Source organism: Nyctibius grandis, chromosome 27 (assembly GCF_013368605.1).
Source record: "Nyctibius grandis isolate bNycGra1 chromosome 27, bNycGra1.pri, whole genome shotgun sequence".
Taxonomy (NCBI): Eukaryota; Metazoa; Chordata; class Aves; order Nyctibiiformes; family Nyctibiidae; genus Nyctibius; species Nyctibius grandis.
The window spans coordinates 6,049,728-6,067,740 of record NC_090684.1 but is presented as its reverse complement, the minus strand read 5'-3'; the positions used below and the strand labels follow the sequence as shown (position 1 = coordinate 6,067,740).

Sequence of the window (18,013 nt, the reverse complement as noted above, 5' to 3'; positions counted from 1 at the left end):
TAAACTGACAGAGGGGAGATTTAGATGAGATATGAGGAAGAAACTCTTTGCTGTGAGGGTGGTGAGACCCTGGCCCAGGTTGCCCAGAGCAGCTGTGGCTGCCCCCTCCCTGGCAGTGTTCAAGGCCAGGTTGGATGGGGCTTGGAGCAACCTGGTCTAGTGGAAGGTGTCCCTGCCCATGGCAGGGGGTTGGAATGAGATGATCTTTAAGGTCCCTTCCAACCCAAACCAGTCTGTGTCCCTGTGTTGGCCCCAGTGTGTTGTGGCACCGAGGGGGGGGACCCAAGCAGCCAGGAAGGGTGGCAGAGCCCCCGGGCTCAGCCAGAGAGGAGGGTGCAGGCAGAGGGTGCTCCTCACGCCCTGCTGCATGCCACGTGCCCAGGGAGGTCACCAGCCACGTGCTGAGAAATGAGCAGAGCTGAGCAGCTGCTGTCCCACCCTTCGCCTCCCCCAGCGCCCCGCAGAGCCCCTCCATCCCCTGCACCCTGCTATGCCCTGCACCTGCAGCCCCTGGGGATGCCCCTGGCCAGGGGCACCCTGACACGCTGGGTTTTGTTCTGTTGCAGTTCATGGATCGGTGCTGTCCCTGGCCTCGAGCGCCTCCTCCACCTACTCCTCCGTAAGAGCCACCTCTGTGCTGCACCGCTTTGTGCATGGCTGGGGGGGGCCTGGGTGGGAACGGGGGGACTCTGCATGCCTCTGCCTCGCGCCGAGCCTGTCCATGCCTTGCTGCCCTCCTGACTGCCTGCCTCTGTCTGTCTGTCCCTCTCTGCTCTCGTGCCACCAGGCTGAGGAGAAGATGCAGTCCGAGGTGAGCCTGTGTGCCCTCTGCTCGTTGCCTGCCCCTGCCACCACGGCGAGGGTGAGCGCCCGGCCCCGCTCACTCCCTCCACTCTCTTCCCCACAGCAAATCCGCAAGCTGCGCCGTGAGCTGGAGTCCTCGCAGGAGAAGGTGGCCACCCTGACGTCCCAGCTGTCTGCTAACGTGAGTCCCCGTGGGAGCCGCTGGTGTCCCTGCAGGGTGCAGGGCTGATGCTGGCCTGTGCCCACGAGAGCCTTGATTTCCCCTTTCCAGCCTCTTGCATCCCACGCCCAGCCGTGGGTGCTCGCCCAGCCATGGGTGCTTGCCCAGGCGTGGGTGCTCACCCATGTCTCCACCTCTCCCAGGCCAACCTGGTGGCAGCTTTTGAGCAGAGCCTGGTGAGCATGACGTCCCGCCTGCGGCACTTGGCTGAGACTGCCGAGGAGAAGGTGGGTGTTGGGGTTCTGGGTGGGTGTTGGGGTGGTGGATAGGCATTGGGGGGCACTGGTGGTGCAGCTCGTGGGGCTGGGGGGATGCGGGGCTCAGGAGTGGATCTGCTGCGGCACTGCCCGCCCCAGGGGTGCTCTCGGGGTGGCCCTGCGCCATCGGACCGCACTCCACGGCTCCTGGCTCTGCTCCCCCAGGACACGGAGCTGCTGGACCTGCGAGAGACCATCGACTTCCTGAAGAAGAAGAACTCGGAGGCGCAAGCTGTGATCCAGGGCGCCCTGAACGGCACCGACATCGCCCCCAAAGGTAAGTCGTGGCTCGACAGCCCCCCGCTGTGGGGGTTTGCAGCCCTTCCTGAGTCCCCTGCACAAGCCCAGGGGGGCTGCTCCTGCCAGGGGCTGGCACAGGGCCCCAGGGCCCCCCTCACTCCAGTGAGGTGTTCAGACGGGAGGCAGGGTCCCCCAGGCAGCAGCTCTTCCCACCCAGGACCCCGAGCGTCTGAAGCCAGGGTTGGGCAGCCAGAGCCTAGTTTTGGCTGCTGATCTCAGCTTTGTTCCCACGAGTGCTGTTTCTAGCCCCAAAACCCCAATGCAAGTGCAAGGTTCTGGCTGGGAGGTGACCTAGGACAGGAGCAGAACGATGTGTGCTCTGGGCATCTCCCTGGGGTTTGGGGTCACTGTCCCAAGTGGCAGCACCCCTGGGGTGTCTGAGTCCCACATCATCTTATGGGGTGGCTCTAAGAGCTCAGAAGGTGTCTGGGGGGGACAAGGGAAGGGGCGCAGGGAGGAGGGTGAGGGTGGCTCTGGTGTTGGGGCAGATGCAGTTTGCTGATTCCTCCTTTCCCGGTCTCTCCTGCTTCTCTCGCTGGCCCCAGAGCTGCGCATCAAGCGGCAGAACTCCTCTGACAGCATCTCCAGCCTCAATAGCATCACCAGCCACTCCAGCATCGGCAGCAGCAAGGACGCCGACGCCAAGAAGAAGAAGAAGAAGAGCTGGGTGGGTTGGACAGGGCGCTGGCAGGAGGAGCGGGGCTTGGGGAGCTGCTGGCAGGGGTCAGCCCCATGAGCCAGCTGCTCCCGGGCTACCTTGGCATCGTGGTGTTGGTCCCGTCTGTCCCCTGGAGACAGCAGTGGTGAGGAGTGTGTCGCCACCATGGATTTGTGTCTTGATGCATCGGCTGGGACTTCTCCAGCCCCTCTGGGAGTTTTCCAGCCCTGGTCCTGCACGCCTACTCCCTCGGATTTTCCCATATGTCTCCCTTGTGCCCACGCAGGCTCTGGCAGTGCAGGGGGCCGGGCACCTTGGCCAGGCAGCCCCTTCCCCGTGCCAGGCAGCTCTGAGCTGGACGCGCGATTAAGTCTTGCTTTGTTTTGTTTCTCTCCCCCTATGCTGACCTCAACCCTTTTTTTCCAGGTGTATGAGGTAAGTCCTGCGCTGTCCCCTCCACCCCATGCCGTGCCCAGCCAGGGCCCTCACCCCATTTTGTGGGACTGTGCTCGTAACACCACCCATCCCATCCATCCCACCGGCACTAACCCCCAGCACGGGCCATCCCAGCCGGGCTGCACACGTCTTGGCTGCTTCCTTTGACATTGAGGCCAAAATATGCACCCACGTGGAGGGGCTGAACTGTCCTGGGGCAGCAGGAAGGGCTCGGATGGGGACCTGTCCCATGGATGGGGACAACCCCCTTCTTGCCTGGGGAAGGCAGCACCCTCCTTGACTCCCTGTAGCCACATTTTTTGGGACGGGGACCTCCCTGCAGCCCTGCCTGTGACACTGTGTTGCCCATCTCAGTGTTGCCAGGGCTGGGTGATGTGGCCTCAAGTGGCTCTGTCCCCGTGGGGACCCATGTGGGTCCCAGAGCTCCTCTGCTCTCCCACCACCACCAGAGCCTGATACCCACCTGGGGTTTTTACACCGAAATGCAATGGGTTTGCTTTTGGGGGTACCCCAGAGCAGCCTGCCTGGTGCCTGTGGGAGCTGGGCCACATCCTGCCCGTCCTCCATCCCCTCTTCCTCCCACCTCCCCTCGGAGCAGACCCTGGTGCTCCAGGGGCCACGGCCTGAGCCTGGGGTGCCCGTCCTGCTGCTCTCCCGCAGGCTGGTGCTGCGTAAACGGGACCCAGGCCTGGTTTGACCCCTGCACAGTGTCCCCCCCCCTCCTTCCCTGGCCTCGGCACGCTGCTCGCCCACCCGCTGCTCTGTGTCCTGTGTGCATGCTGCATGCCCGGCCGGACCCCGGTGGCATCTCGGGGAGGGCTGGCTGGGCTCTGCGCTCCCAGGAGGACCCCACAGGGCAGAGCGGGGCGTGGGGCTGAAATTGTCCCCTTGCACCAGGACCCCGGCTCTGCGGTGGCTGGGGTGGGGGGGATGTCCCCAGCAATGCCACTTGCTGGGATGGCTGCGGTGGGGTGAACGTGAGGATGGGGTCAGCCCTTCCCGATGGACCAGGGAGCTGGTGCGGTGCCTGAACACCCCGATGCGGGTGCTGGGGGGGAGCCCAGCCAAGACATGGGTCCCACTCCACGGGGCTGTTTGGTGCCATCCAGGCTGGGGCTGGAGCGTTGCACAAAGGGCTGTGCCCCCTCATCCGTGGCTGTGCCAGCAGAGTGGGGTCAGGCCGGTGCCTTCCCTGGGGCAGCGGTAGGGCACAGTCCTGCCTCGATGGTGGGTGTGGGGTTACTGGTCCCAGCTCAGCCTGTTTGTGGGTCCTGGGCAGACGGGGGCCCCAGGGCAGGACCAGGCCAGGTCTCTGCTTACAAGGCTGCACTGTTGGACAGTCCCTGACATGAGCATTTCTGTCTCCTGTAGCTGCGCAGCTCCTTCAACAAGGCCTTCAGCATCAAGAAGGGACCCAAATCAGCCTCGTCCTACTCGGACATCGAGGAGATCGCCACGCCGGACTCGTCGGCCCCCTCCTCCCCCAAGCTGCAGCATGGCTCCACGGAGACTGCTTCGCCCTCCATCAAATCCTCCACGTCCTCCTCCGTGGGCATCGACACAGCTGAGTACGTGGGGTCAGGGTGGGCGGCATGGGGTGGGAGGGCTGGTCATGGGGGCTGCAGGCTCCTGCCCTGGACACGTGCAAGACTCAGTCTCTCCCTTGGCCCAGGCTCTTCCAGGCCCATGGCGAGGGTGAGCCGGAGAAGAAGGAGGTGTCGGAGCTGCGGTCAGAGTTGTGGGAGAAGGAGATGAAGCTGACGGACATCCGCCTGGAGGCCCTCAACTCGGCCCATCAGCTGGAGCAGCTGCGGGAGACCATGCACAACATGCAGGTGAGGACCACTGCTGGGAGCCCGGCTGGCTCCGAGCACCGGGGTGGCCACAGTCCCTGCGCCCCTGGAGCTGTGCTGCAGCCCCAGGGTGCTGCCGGCACCCAGCTCCTCACCCTCGGCCGTAACTGGTTCTCCCCCAGCTGGAGGTGGATCTCCTGAAGGCTGAGAACGACCGACTCAAAGTGGCTCCAGGGCCCTCGGCAGTGCCGGGCTCTGTTCCCAGCCACGTCACGAGCACGTCGGCCTCCTCCTCACCGCGGCGCTCCCTGGGTCTCGCCCTTGGCCATGCCTTCAGCTCCAGCCAGGGGGACGCAGGTAGGGGTGACGGAGCTGCTGGCAGACGGGGCAGGGCTGGGGCAGAGACGTGTGGGTGGTGGGTGAGGTACAGGCCGGACCCCTGGGAGGAGGCAGTGGTGGGAAGGTTCTCCTGCTTGCCTGGAGGCAGCTGTGCCCAGGGATCTGTCGTGCCGCTGGTGCCACGATCTGCTGCAGCAGGACTTGGCTCAGGCTGGGCACGGCCAGGCCCGGGGGCTCGGCTCTCCGTGCCGGCACAGCCTCACTGCTCCGTCCCCAGACGTGTCCCCCATGGATGCCGTCAGCGCTGGCACCCAGAAGGACGAGCTGATGCTGCGGATCGTGGTGCGCATGCCGCCCCAGCACATCATCAAGGGGGTAAGCGGGGGGGAGCCTGACCTGTCCCAGCGCTGTGGGCCTGGACAAGGGGCAGAGGACGCCTCGCCAGGGCTGGGTGCGCTGCTCCAACCTGCACACCTCTGCCTTGGCTCCTAGGACCTCAAGCAGCAGGAGTTTTTCCTGGGCTGGACCAAGGTGAGCGGGAAGGTGGACTGGAAGACGCTGGATGAGGCTGTCTGCCAGGTCTTCAAGGTAGGAGCACAAGGACCCTTTTTTGAGAGCCATCCTTTTACACTGCTCCACTGTTCCTGACACTCCTTGGCCCAGGTCCTTGCCAGGGTCTCGTGGAGCTGCTGAGCACCACTTGCTCCCTGCCAGCCCTCAGGGACACTGACAGCCCTGTCCTTGTCCTCGTAGGATTACATCACCAAGATGGATCCTGCTTCCACGCTGGGGCTCAGCACTGAGTCCGTCTACGGCTACAGCATCAGCCACATCAAGCGGGTCCTGGACACGGAGCCACCAGAGCTGCCGCTGTGCCGCCGAGGCCTGACCAGCATCGTCGTGACGCTCAAAGGTCAGTGTGGCGCAGAGGCTCCATCGCTGTCCCATCTGCCCTCCGTCTTGCGGTGTCGTGGGGTGTGAGCGGGACCCTCAGCCCTCCCCTGCCTGCAGGCTTGAAGGAGAAGTGCGTGGACAGCCTGGTGTTCGAGACGCTCATCCCCAAGCCCATGATGCAGCATTACATCAGCCTCCTGCTGAAGCACCGCCGGCTCATCCTCTCGGGACCCAGCGGCACCGGCAAGACCTACCTGACCAACCGCCTGGCCGAGTACCTGGTGGAGCGCTCGGGTCGGGACGTCACCGAGGGCATCGTCAGCACCTTCAACATGCACCAGCAGTCCTGCAAGGTGAGGGCATGCAGCAGCCAGAAGTGTCCCTGGTGGCACTGGTGCTGCGGTCCCCGTTGGCAGCCATGCCCCGGCCCCACGTAGGATCACAGAATGGTTTGGGTTGGAAAGGACCTTTGAGGTCATGGAGTACAACCGTTAACCCAGCACTGCCAAGGCCACCACTAACCCATGTCCCTCAGCACCACATCTACACGGCTTCTAAATCCCTCCAGGGATGGGGACTCCACCGCTGCCCTGGGCAGCCTGTTCCAGCGCTTGACAACCCTTTCGGGGAAGAAATTGTCCCTGATCTCCAATCTAAACCTCCCCTGGGGCAACTTGAGGCCGTTTCCTCTCGTCCTATCGCTTGTTACCTGGGAGAAGAGACAGACGCCCACCCCGCTACACCCTCCTTTCAGGCAGCTGTAGAGAGCGAGAAGGTCTCCCCTCAGCCTCCTCTTCTCCAGGCTAAACACCCCCAGGTCCCTCAGCCGCTCCTCATCACACTTGTGCTCCAGACCCTTCACCAGCTCCGTTGCCCTTCTCTGGACTCGCTGCAGCACCTCAAGGTCTTTCTTGTCGTGAGGGGCCCAAAACTGACCCCAGGATTCGAGGTGCGGCCTCACCAGTGCCGAGTCCAGGGGGATGATCCCTGCCCTAGTCCTGCTGGCCACACTAGTGCTGACACAAGCCAGGATGCTGGTGGCCTTCTTGGCCACCTGGGCACGCTGCTGGCTCATATCCAGCCGCCATCGACAAACACCCCCAGGTCCTTTCCCACCAGGCACTTTCCAGCCACTCTTCCCCCAGCCTGTAGCGGTGTGTGGGGTTGTGACGTGTGACACCCGGCCCGTTCGTTGCAGGACCTGCAGCTGTACCTCTCCAACCTGGCCAACCAGATCGACCGGGAGACGGGCACGGCGGACATGCCGCTGGTGATCCTCCTGGACGACCTCAGCGAGGCGGGCTCCATCAGCGAGCTCGTCAATGGGGCGCTCACCTGCAAGTACCACAAATGGTGAGAGCCCCACTGCACCCTCCTCCGGCGCAGGCTCCAGGCCCCACGCGTGCTCCCCGCTGCTCTTGGCCAGATCCCTGGGCTCGGGGAGATGAGGCCGCACGACTGCGCGTGTCCCCTGTGCTCAGAGCAGCTCTGCCGTGGGCAGGGGATGCAGGGTGCTTTTATTCATGGATTCTGTCTTTCTCTGTCCCTCACTCAGCCCCTACATCATTGGGACCACCAACCAGCCCGTGAAGATGACCCCAAACCATGGCCTCCATCTCAGCTTCAGGTGGGAACCATACATCCCTGGGGACCATCCCCGTGGGGTTGGCGGGGGGGGCAGAGGCCATCACTGCTGCCCCTGGGCAGTCCTGGGGACACATCCTGTGATTGGGGACCCTGATCAGGACCGAGCCCCAAGCCTGTCCCTGCCATCTGAGAAGGATTTGATGCCCCAACCTTGGGCACATGCAGTGTGGGGGTACTAGGGGGTCCCCTGAGGGTGCTGGGGAGCAGGGCAGCTTGTGGGAAGACCCAGCCCTGATCCCCGGGTCCTTCCCGCAGGATGCTGACCTTCTCCAACAACGTGGAGCCGGCCAACGGCTTCCTGGTGCGTTACCTGCGGCGGAAGCTGCTGGAGTCGGACACGGACGTCAACGCCAACAAGGAGGAGCTGCTGCGCGTGCTGGACTGGGTGCCCAAGCTCTGGTACCACTTGCACACCTTCCTGGAGAAACACAGCACCTCCGACTTCCTCATCGGTACGGCCTCGCCGCACACCTCCCTCCTCTACCTCGCGCTGCTGGCAGACCCCAGGGACTGGGGCAGGACGTCCCGAAGGAACTCGGGGAGCCGACGCGCTGCCCCATGTCCCATGTAACCAAAAGCTGGTGGCCTCTGCCCTGGGTGGCATTTGTGGGTTGGCCAAGGCTGCCTGTCTTACTGCCACCCTTCCCAGGCAGGTCTGCCTTTGCCTCGCCATGCTTTTGGGGGGTAGATCGAACAGAGCAGCCCCGTTCCTTGCCCAGGCGCTTGCTTTCTGCCCGTGCGTGTCAGCCAGACGCGCCCAGGAGGTGGTCGAGCCCAGGGCACCCTGCACAGCCAGGCTCACCCACGTGGGTGCTGTGCTGCCGTGGGGCTGGGGACTGGAGCAGGGGGACCCAGCTCCTGTTTTCACTGTCTGCCTTCCCCCCCCCCAACAGGTCCCTGTTTCTTCCTGTCCTGCCCCGTTGGAATTGAGGATTTCCGGACCTGGTTCATCGACCTGTGGAACAACTCCATCATCCCTTACCTGCAGGAGGGGGCCAAAGATGGGCTCAAGGTACCCAGAGCTGCCTGGCACATGGGGGCACAAGCCAGCAGTGCTTGGGGACATGCTGATGCAGCAGGGTGGGGAAAGGGGAGGCGCTGGGGTTTTGAGCATAGGTGACATCTCTGTCACATTCCTGCCCTGCCCTGTGGCTGCAGTGGGACATAGCCCTGGCCTGGGGGGCTCGGGGTGCCATGTCGCTGGCTCTGACACGTGCTGAAGAGCTGGCTGCCACTTGCTCCCTGCCTGCAGGTCCACGGGCAGAAGGCAGCCTGGGAGGACCCCGTGGAGTGGGTGCGGGACACCCTGCCCTGGCCGTCAGCGCAGCAGGACCAGTCCAAGCTGTACCACCTGCCCCCACCCACCATCGGGCCCCACAGCACCGTTTCCCCTCCCGAGGAGCGCACGGTCAAAGACACGACGCCCAGCTCCCTGGACGCGGACCCTCTGGTACGGCCCCGCTGCGCTGGGCGCTGGGAGGGTGGGCTGGGCGGTGCTGGTGGAGGGGGGAGAGCAGGGTGGAGCTGTGCTTCGCTTTCCCAGTCCCTTTTCAGCGTAAAAAACTCTGACTTGGGGATGCAGAAACGTTTTGTGCTCCTGGGAGGAGCCGTGGGTTTGGGATGATGCCGCACAGCGAGGCACATCGCGATGTGCCAGCGCACGGGCACGGCGTGGTGCTCCACGAGGCATCGTGTCCACACACAGGCACACACAGACTGCGGCTTGCATGTACGTGTCCCGGTGTGTCACCCGGTGAGGCTGCCACGGATGATGCCAGCTGACACGCTGGGGCCTGTCCCCCCCACCCTGCTTGGGCACGCTCAGCCTTCAGCATCCCGGCTGTGCCCGAGGCCACGTCCTGGTGACAGGGAGGGATTTTGCAGCATCTCTGGGCTTTGCTTTATCCTCTAAGGAGCTTTTTTAGGGTGGCTGGTTTGTACAGGAGGGCAAGGAGGGCCAAGTGGCCTTGGTGTCCCCAGAGGACCACCCGCAGCCCTCTCGTCCCCCTTGGGCTCAGTGCCACCTCCTCTCCCCGCAGATGGCCATGCTGCTGAAGCTCCAGGAAGCCGCCAACTACATCGAGTCTCCGGACCGTGAGACCATGGTGGATCCCGACCTGCAGTCGACTCTGTGAGGCCCGGACATGCCGGCCCAGGTGGAGGGGAGCCGCCGCCAGCCACCCCTCCCGCCGGGCTGCTCTCCTTTCCCTGTGGTGTCCCGGAGCGTGGGGCTGGCGAGCGGAGAGGACCGGGGCTCCGGCACGTCCCGGCGGAGCATGGGGAAGCTCAGCTCGTCCGTGGGAGAGCGCGAGGGGCCGTTTCCCCTCCTGACCCTGGGGGTAGGAGAATCCTGGTTTCTCTTCTTGTTTTTTTTCTGTCTCTATTGCAAACTCTTGGGCTTTGGGGCCAGGGCGACCGACGCGGCTGAGCCCCCACTCCTGGGAGCTGCAGGAAGGCCCCTGCGTGGGGCAGGGACCCCGCGGGAGCCACCTAGGCTGGAGCTGGGGGGCACAGGAGGAGCATGTGCCTGCAGGACGGGAGCACGGGCACGAGGCTCCCCGGCTCCCGGCGCAGCCCAGGGCAGGCGAGGAGGCAGCCGGTGCTGCGGGAAGCGCTGGCCGAGGAGGAGGGCGGCTCTCGTGCTGTCTGCGTACGTTCCCCGTTCCACCTGCATGGCCGCCGCTGCGACCAGGACAGCCCAATAAACCCTGCTTTGGTTATTTTATTTTATTTCCCCCCCTCCCGTTTTCCTTTGGCCAAGTCCAGACTTCGCTTTGGTCCCTTTTTTGTTCTGGTTCTTTGCTCTCCTGGCCTGGAGCCCGTGGCCCGGTGCCCACCGCTGCCCTGCCAGCAGCTCCCTTTCCCTTTGGTTTCTTTTGCAGCTCTTGGTTCCACCACTCAAACCACCTCTGTCACGAAACTGGTGCTCACTGGACGATCTCCAGTCCCTGAACCCATCTCCCTGGGCCTCACAGCTTGGCTGAGACGGGACATGGCAGCCGAGGGCAGCGGGATGCTCCTGGAGCAGCCCCTGACCTGGCAGCTCCCCCCTCCCCAAAAGCACAAGGCAGGGGCTGGCCCTGGGGATGGGGTGTGCTACCAGGCCGGGCTGTCACAGGGCATCCCCTCCCTGAGGTACCCCCTGGGTACTGCACATCCCCTCGGTGCTGCCAGGCCTGGGGGCGGTCCCCATGCCGCTGGCTCCTGTGGCCTGGCAGGGTCCCGCTGTGCCCCGTGTTGGTGCTCTGGGGACACTGAGGGCTCCCCTGTGGCCTCTTGGCTGTACCCTGCGATGTCACAGGCGAGGCTCCTGGCACGGAGGGGAGCACCCCGGTGCCTTAACCCCCACCGTGTGGGAAAGGGGCACGGGGGGCTCGGGCTGGTGCTGCCACAGCCTGCTCTGGCTGCAGGGTCCGGGGACTGTCCCCACAGCCAGCTGGGCTGGGCTGGGACGGGGGTGCTGGCACTGGCCTGAGCATGGCCAAGCTGGGGCTGCTGCCTTCAGCACCCTGTGCTTGCCTGTCCCCGAGCACGGCTGGGGGGTGCTCGGCCAGGCCCCCACCTCCCTCCCTGCGCCCCGCTGGGCTCTGTGCCCCGCTGCTCCCCTCTGCCCTGGTCCAGCTCCGCTCCCGCGCTCAGCCGGGGCCCTGCAGAGCCTTTAGGGGAGAGGTGACCCCTGAGCCTGTCCCTTCCCCTGTCCCACCAGACGGGGGTCGGGGCAGCCTCAGCCCCGCCGTGCTGTGCCTGGTGTGGCCTTCAGGGACACGTCACAACCCTCCAAAACAGGCATCTCCTCCAAGGCCCGGCCTCGCTGCCGGCGCTGCCCGGAGGCAGCTGCCACCTCTGCCCTTGGTGCTCTCTGGGCCGGCGCCTCTTGCCTTGTCCCCGGGGCCGGCGGCGCCTGCGCCCCATGGTGCTCACTTCGTCTGTCCCACGGCCTCCCTGCCCTGTCCCCGCTGCCACCCGGGGCCGCCCAGCCTGGCCCCTTCGCACAGGGCCGCCCCTCCCCACGTCGGGGCTCTCTCTCCGTTCGCCGTCCCTCGTGTCACCGCCGTCGGCCGAGGACTCGCTGTAAATAGATCCGTGGTCGGACGCCCTGCGGGAGCCGCCGGGGCCCGGCCCTGCGCCTCCTTCCCTTTTTATTTTGTACTCTGTGATGACTGTGCTGTGCTGACTTCTGTTCTGATTGTACGAGACACCGGCTCAGCAGCCGCTCGAGGCCGGTGGTGGGGACCCGGCTGTCCCCTCTCGCCCTCCTGGGGCAGGAAAGGGGCACGAAGCACCTTTGGGGGCTGCCCCGCGCCTGGGTGCTCGGAGGAGTCACGCACCCCTCTCGCTTTGCACGGCCTTGGCTGGGCCTGACTTTCTTTTCTGACACCCCCAGGGAGCCACCAAAACATCAACCAAACTGTCCCCGTCACCGCCCTGCTCAGGGCTGCGCTGCCGGGTGTCCCCCAGCCTGTTTTGGGGTTTGCCCCATCCTTCCCTGCTGCGGGGCTGCCCGTTACCCTGTAACCCCAGCCGGGGTGTGCTGGAGGCGAGTGGCACACTGTGGTGTAAATCAGGAGGAGTCCCCCCAGGGGACGGGAAGGGTCCAAGGGTGCCCATCACCTCCAAGGGTACCAATCATCCCCAAAGGTGCCTGCTGCCCCCAGGGGTACCAATCTGCCACCCCCAGGGGTGTCTGTCACCCCCATAGGCGCCCATCACCTCCCAAGGGTGCCCTGTTGCCCCCAAAGGTGCCTGTCACCCCCAAGGGTGCTTGTGACCCACCAAGGGTGCCTGCTGCCCTCAAGGGGACCCGTCACCCCCAAGGGTGCCTGTGACCCCCCAAAGGAGCCCATCACCTCCGAAGGTGCCTGCCACCCCCAAGGGTGCCTGTTGCCCCCCCAAGGATCTCTGTGACCCCCAAAGCAGCCTGTCACCCTCCCCAAGGGTGTCTGCCACCTCCAAAGGTGCTGGTTGCCCCCCAAAGGTGCCCGTGGCCCCTGGGAGCACCAGGAGCCCTGGTGAGGGGCTGGAGCTGGGCGATGCCAGCGCCTCCTCCTCCTGCCCCCTCGAGCCGCTGCTGCCCGGTGGCCTGAACCTGACAATTTTAGCTTTTTTCTATTAAAAACAAAACGACCTTTTTTTAATTAAATAAAAGACAGAATGGACAAATTCCTGTTTTAGATTGATCTGTGTAATGGACTGGGGTTTGTGTTTCTTAACTGCATGGTATTCCTGCCCAGGGGTTTTATAGCACTTTTTAAATTTCTCTTTAAGATTTTGGTCCAGATTTCTACTGCTCTCGCCTCTCTGTCTTTGCTTTTTTCCCCCTCCTCGCCTCCTCCGAGTTTGTAAACTCGCTCCATTTTATACCTGATGTTGAGACCCCCCCCAGACCCCACGTTGTACATAACTGCGGGAACAATCAGAGGGAACAAACGCCGTCTGGACTTTTTCCACCGTTGTTTTTACTTAAATTTGAAATGAAGGATAAAAGGAAGCCAGGAAAAAAAAAAAGGCTTGAGGATATTACGAAAGACACAAACAAATCCAGCCCTGCACCACGTCAGCTCCTGCTGCCCACGCCGCCCGCGCCAACCGGCATGTCTCTACTCGGTCGTCTGTCTAACACCGTTGGATTCAATAAAGTTATCTCCTGTATCGCCTGCCTGCGCCTCCTGTGTCCGGGGGGCGCGGGGGACAGGGGGTTTGGGCTGCCGTGATCTACCCTGGCCTCGGAGGGAGCCCTCCTGCAACATCTGGGGAGGGGGGAGCTTTGTAGAAACGCTCCTGGTTTGAAATTGCGGCTGGTTTGTGAGGTGCTGGGAGCGGTTTTATGAGTCGGGGACGCCTCTTCTGAGGTGGAGCTCCTGTTAGTCTGGAGTGTGCAGAGATGCTCCTGGTGGGAGATCCCGGCTGTTCTGCGAGGTGCTGGTGAGGCTGCATGAGTCCTGGGTGCAGGTCTGGGCCCCTCACGACAAGAAAGACCTTGAGGTGCTGGAGCAAGTTCAGAGAAGGGCAACGAAGGTGGTGAAGGGTCTGGAGCACAAGTGTGATGAGGAGCGGCTGAGGGACCTGGGGGTGTTTAGTGTGGAGAAAAGGAGGCTGAGGGGAGACCTTCTCGCTCTCTACAACTGCCTGAAAGGAGGGTGTAGAGGGGTGGGCGTCGGTCTCTTCTCCCAGGTAACAAGCGATGGGACGAGAGGAAACGGCCTCAAGTTGCCCCAGGGGAGGTTTAGATTGGAGATCAGGGACAATTTCTTCCCCAAAAGGGTTGTCAAGCACTGGCACAGGCTGCCCAGGGCAGTGGTGGAGTCCCCATCCCTGGGGGGATTTAAAAGCCGTGTAGATGTGGTGCTGAGGGCCATGGGTTAGTGGTGGCCTTGGCAGTGCTGGGTTAACGGTTGGACTTGATGATCTAAAAGGTCCTTTCCAACCAAAACCATTCTATGATGCTATGGACTAGATGGACTAGATGATGCAGGACTAGATGACACAGCCTCAAGCTGCACCAGGGCAGGTTCAGGTTCGACATTAGGAAGCATTTCTTCACCGAAATGGTTATTGGGCATTGGAAGGGGCTGCCCAGGGAGGTGGTGGAGTCACCATCCCTGGAGGTGTTTAGGAAAAGCCTGGATGTGGCACTTAGTGCCATGGTCTAGTTGACACAGTGGTGTTGGGTCAAAGGTTGGACTTGATGATCCCAGAGGTCTCTTCCAACGTGTTTGATTCTGTGATTCTGTGCTGGAAGTGAGGGGGATCCCGCAGGCAGATCGGACCTGGGGTCTACAGGAGGGGAGTGGGGGCTTGGGGTGGGTGGGCATCTCCCTGGGCCCATTTCGCCTTGCCAGGGCTGGTCCCCATCTCCCCTTTGAAGGCGACACAGTGGTGACAGGTGCCACCCCACATCTCCAGCGCAGGGGATGTCCCTCGAGCGGTGACGGGGTGCTCTGCCCTGCGGTGGGGCACAGGGGTGAGGACGAGACCGCAGATGGCAGCTGAGGGGAAGGGAGATCCCGGTCCTCCCCGGGGGGGCTCGAAAGCTCCGTTCCCCTCCGGAGAGCGATGCTGGAGCGGGGACAGATGCTGCAGGAGCCATTAGTTAATCACAGGATGGTGCTGAAGTGGAACAGGCTGCAGTGGCGAAGGCAGGGCCAGGAGAGGGCACTTCCATCGGCTCCGGGCTCCTGTCAGAGGGCGAGTTCAAGTAAGTTCATTGCCGGTGGGTGCGACCCTGAACCTGGAGAGCGGGCCTGGGTTTGGGGAGCCACAGCCCCTCGTCCGCAGCGACGTGTCATGTGGGTGCTCCGGAGCCTCTGCTTGCTTCGTGGCCCCGGGTGGGCAGGGGAGCGGCAGAAGGGTCCTGCGCTGGGTGCTGAGCCCTGTGCGTGGAGCCCCCCTGGGGGTTTCCAGCCTGACAGCCACGGCGCAGAGCCAGTGAGCCAGAGGGGTCGGTCCCCAGGCGTGGTGGGGGACGCAGAAGGACCACGCGGGGACGACGGTGACGCTTCGATTCCAGGCGGACTCCTGCGGTTGGGAAAGGTCCGGGGCGTGTTCCCAGGGTGACAGGCAGGGGAGGGTCCCATCGGTGCAGGAAGCAGCACCCATGGGCTGGGTGCTGTAGCGGGGATGTGGCCCCCCTGCAGGGTCCCTCCCCCTGGTGGGAGCTCGTGGATGTCTCCATGGTGCGGGGTGGCTGGTGCAGGGCTGGGAAGGCTGGAGCGGAGCTGGGTGGCCCCTGGTCTCACTGGGCACCCGGCTGTCCCCGCACACCCTGACCTTGCACATCCTCATAGCCAAAGTGGCCTGGGGATACAGGGCCCCCCCCCAGCAGAGAAAGGGGGCACAGGGCACAGGGACCCCCGCAGCACCTGGCCGTGTCGGGTGCAGCCCCCGTGTAGGTACAGCAGCACCTGCCGGGTGCTGCCCCGGGCACAGGACAGTGACGAGTGTTCAACCTCAGCCATTGGGCACAGCGTCCCCTGGGCACTGCGCCTGGCACGGGCGGCAGCACCCCTGGACTGCAGCACCCAGCCTGGGTATGGCAGCACCCAGTGTGGGTACGGCAGCACCCAGCAGCCCCTCCCAAGGTGACCGCACAGCCTCAGTGCCAACAGCACCTCCCTCCCCAGGGAACGCAGCCCTTTTCCACAGCCCCGAGGGGTGGTTTGGGCTGGTCTCATTCCAACCCCCTGCCACAGGCAGGGACACCTTCCACTAGACCAGGTTGCTCCCAGCCCCATCCAACCTGGCCTTGAACACTGCCAGGGAGGGGGCAGCCACAGCTGCTCTGGGCAACCTGGGCCAGTGTCTCACCACCCTCATTATAAAACATTCCCTCCTTCTGTCTTAGAAGCCCCCTTGCATAGGGCAAGTCACACTAAGGGCTCCCTGGAGCCTTCTCTTCTCCAGGCTGAACAGCCCCAGCTCTCTCAGCCTGTCTCACAGCAGAGGGACTCCAGCCCTCTGAGCATTTCTGTGACCTGCTCCAACAGCTCCACGTCTGTCCTGCGCTGGGGACCCCAGAGCTGGACACAGTGCTGCAGGGGGGGTCTCAAGAGAGCAGAGGGGGAGAAGCCACCCTGCTTGTGCCACAGCCCAGGATGTGGTTGGCTTTCTGGGCTGTGAGCGCACATTGATGGCTCATGTCCAATTTGTCACCCACCAGTATCCCCCAGTCCTTCTCTGTGGCGCTGCTCTCCATCCATCCATCCATCCATCCATCCATCCATCCATCCATCCCCCAGTGTGTACTGACAGCGGGGACTGCCCCAACCCAGGTGCAGAATCTTGCACTTGGCCTTGTTGAACTTGATGAGCTTTTCATGGGCCCATTCCTCCAGCCTGTCCAGGTCCCTCTGGATTCCATCCCTTCCCTCAGGTGTGTCATCTGCACTGCTCAGCTTGGTGACATCTGCAGACTTGCTGAGGGTGCACTTGATCCCGCTGTCTGTGTCACTGAAGAAGATATTAAATAGTGTTGGTCCCACTATGGACCCTTGAGGGACACCACTCGTTACTGGTTTCCATTTGGACACTGAGACATTGGCTGTAACTCTTTGGATGCAGCCGTCCAGTCAGTTCCTTTTCCATCGCATCGTCCACCCATCAAACCCATGTCTCCAATTTAGAGACAAGCCAGTTTCTGGGGGTGCGGGTGAGGTGTCACAGCCACATTGCACCCAGAGGTGCACCCAGTGTCCAGAGGGTGCATGGGGGCCCAGGGTGTGCAGTGGCTTTGGGTGACGCAGCTCCCGGCTGGGCTGGGTCCCCCTCCCTGCTCCAGGCACCATCTCTCCTGGAAGCAGCACATGTGGCCCCCCCCCCGCCCAACGTCCCCTTCCCTCCATTGTGACAGGGCTGGCCTGTCCCCACCACCACCTTGAGCTGGAACAGCCTCTGCTTGTGTTGCCAAGCACGAATGGTGACAAACTTCTGGTTTAATTTAACTCAGGGGCAGCATCTGCTTGTTAAAGCCAGGCTGCTGTGGCACCGGGGCCACTGCGGGGACATCAGTCCCCTTGTGAGTGGCTCTGGCTGGAGCAGCCTGTCACGTCCCAGGTGTCCCAGGGCCCAGGTGCCACCAGAGTGGAGGTGGGGGACCTCCTGCTGGGGTGGGTTTGGGGTGATCCCTCAGGGTCCCTGTCCCTGGCTCAGCTGCAGGGGGCAAGAAGCACCCCAGGGTCCCCTTCCTCACTTGGGGCTCCACTGCTGGGGATGGGGAACCCAGCCGCCACTGCCACCCTCTGCTCCCTGCCTGGGCTCCTCACTTGACTCCCATCAGCTTTTTCTTGCTGTTTTGACCCCAAATTGAAAGCCAGGTTCCCAGCCCAGCCACCACTGCCCTGCTCTCCTGTGGCTGTGGTGGGGACCCAGTCATGGTTCCAGGTCTCTGTGGTGGGTATGGGGTGACCAGTGCAAGGTGACCTGTGCAAGGTCACTAGTGAGAGGTGACTGGTGTGAACAGACCAGCACAGGGTGAGGTGAGCGACGAGAGGTGATGGATGTGAGGGGACCAGTGTGAGGTGACCAGTAGGATGGTACTGATGTGGGGTGACTGGTGTTGAGGTGACCAGTGCAAGGTGACAGGTGTGAGGTGACCAGTGAGGGGTGATCAGTGCAAGGTGGTGGGTGGGAGGTGACCAGTTCAAGGTGACTGATGAGGGGTGACCAGTACGAGACGACTGGTGTAAGGTGACCAATGGGAGGTGAGGGATGTGAGATGATCAATGAGGGGCTACCAGTGTGAGGTGACCAGTGTGAAGTGATAGGTGTGAGGTGATTGGTGTGTGTCACCCTGATGAGGGATGAGCTGTGCGAGGTGACCCATAAGTGGTGACTAGTGTGAGAGCACCCCGATGAGGGCCGACAGGTGTGAGGTGACCGGTGTGAGGTGACCGATAAGGGGTGCCCAGTGTGAGGTCACCCTGATGAGGGTGCCTGGTGTGAGGTGACAATTCTGAGGTGACAGTGGTGAGGTGACCCATAAGGGGTGACTAGTGTGAGATCACCCCGATGAGGGCTGACAAGTGTGAGGTGACAGTTGTGAGGTGACATGTATGAGGTGACCAGTAAAGGGTGCCCGGTGTGAGGTGACCAATAACAGGTGCCTGGTGTGAGGTGAAGGTGCGAAGAGACAGTTGCGAAGTGACCAGTG

At 63.1% G+C, this 18,013-nt stretch overlaps 1 protein-coding gene across 3 annotated transcripts in view; it reads left to right on the top strand.

Moving 5' to 3' along the window:
- NAV1 (neuron navigator 1) overlaps window positions 1–13,017 on the top strand; it is an 85,054-nt gene extending 72,037 nt beyond the window's left edge. For 2 of the 3 annotated variants that reach the window (XM_068419442.1, XM_068419441.1), the window contains exons 14-32: window positions 567–619; window positions 788–811; window positions 908–985; window positions 1,168–1,251; window positions 1,447–1,558; window positions 2,127–2,248; window positions 4,067–4,263; window positions 4,368–4,530; window positions 4,671–4,845; window positions 5,105–5,202; window positions 5,320–5,415; window positions 5,581–5,740; window positions 5,839–6,074; window positions 6,920–7,074; window positions 7,277–7,348; window positions 7,624–7,820; window positions 8,262–8,380; window positions 8,621–8,818; window positions 9,408–13,017. In XM_068419442.1, coding sequence (XP_068275543.1) covers window positions 567–619; window positions 788–811; window positions 908–985; window positions 1,168–1,251; window positions 1,447–1,558; window positions 2,127–2,248; window positions 4,067–4,263; window positions 4,368–4,530; window positions 4,671–4,845; window positions 5,105–5,202; window positions 5,320–5,415; window positions 5,581–5,740; window positions 5,839–6,074; window positions 6,920–7,074; window positions 7,277–7,348; window positions 7,624–7,820; window positions 8,262–8,380; window positions 8,621–8,818; window positions 9,408–9,503 — 2,435 coding nt within the window. In that variant the 3' untranslated portion in view covers window positions 9,504–13,017. The remainder of the gene's footprint in view (window positions 1–566; window positions 620–787; window positions 812–907; window positions 986–1,167; window positions 1,252–1,446; window positions 1,559–2,126; window positions 2,249–4,066; window positions 4,264–4,367; window positions 4,531–4,670; window positions 4,846–5,104; window positions 5,203–5,319; window positions 5,416–5,580; window positions 5,741–5,838; window positions 6,075–6,919; window positions 7,075–7,276; window positions 7,349–7,623; window positions 7,821–8,261; window positions 8,381–8,620; window positions 8,819–9,407) is intronic. The other variant, XM_068419443.1, reaches the window with a different exon arrangement.
- Window positions 13,018–18,013: the final 4,996 nt, after the last annotated feature.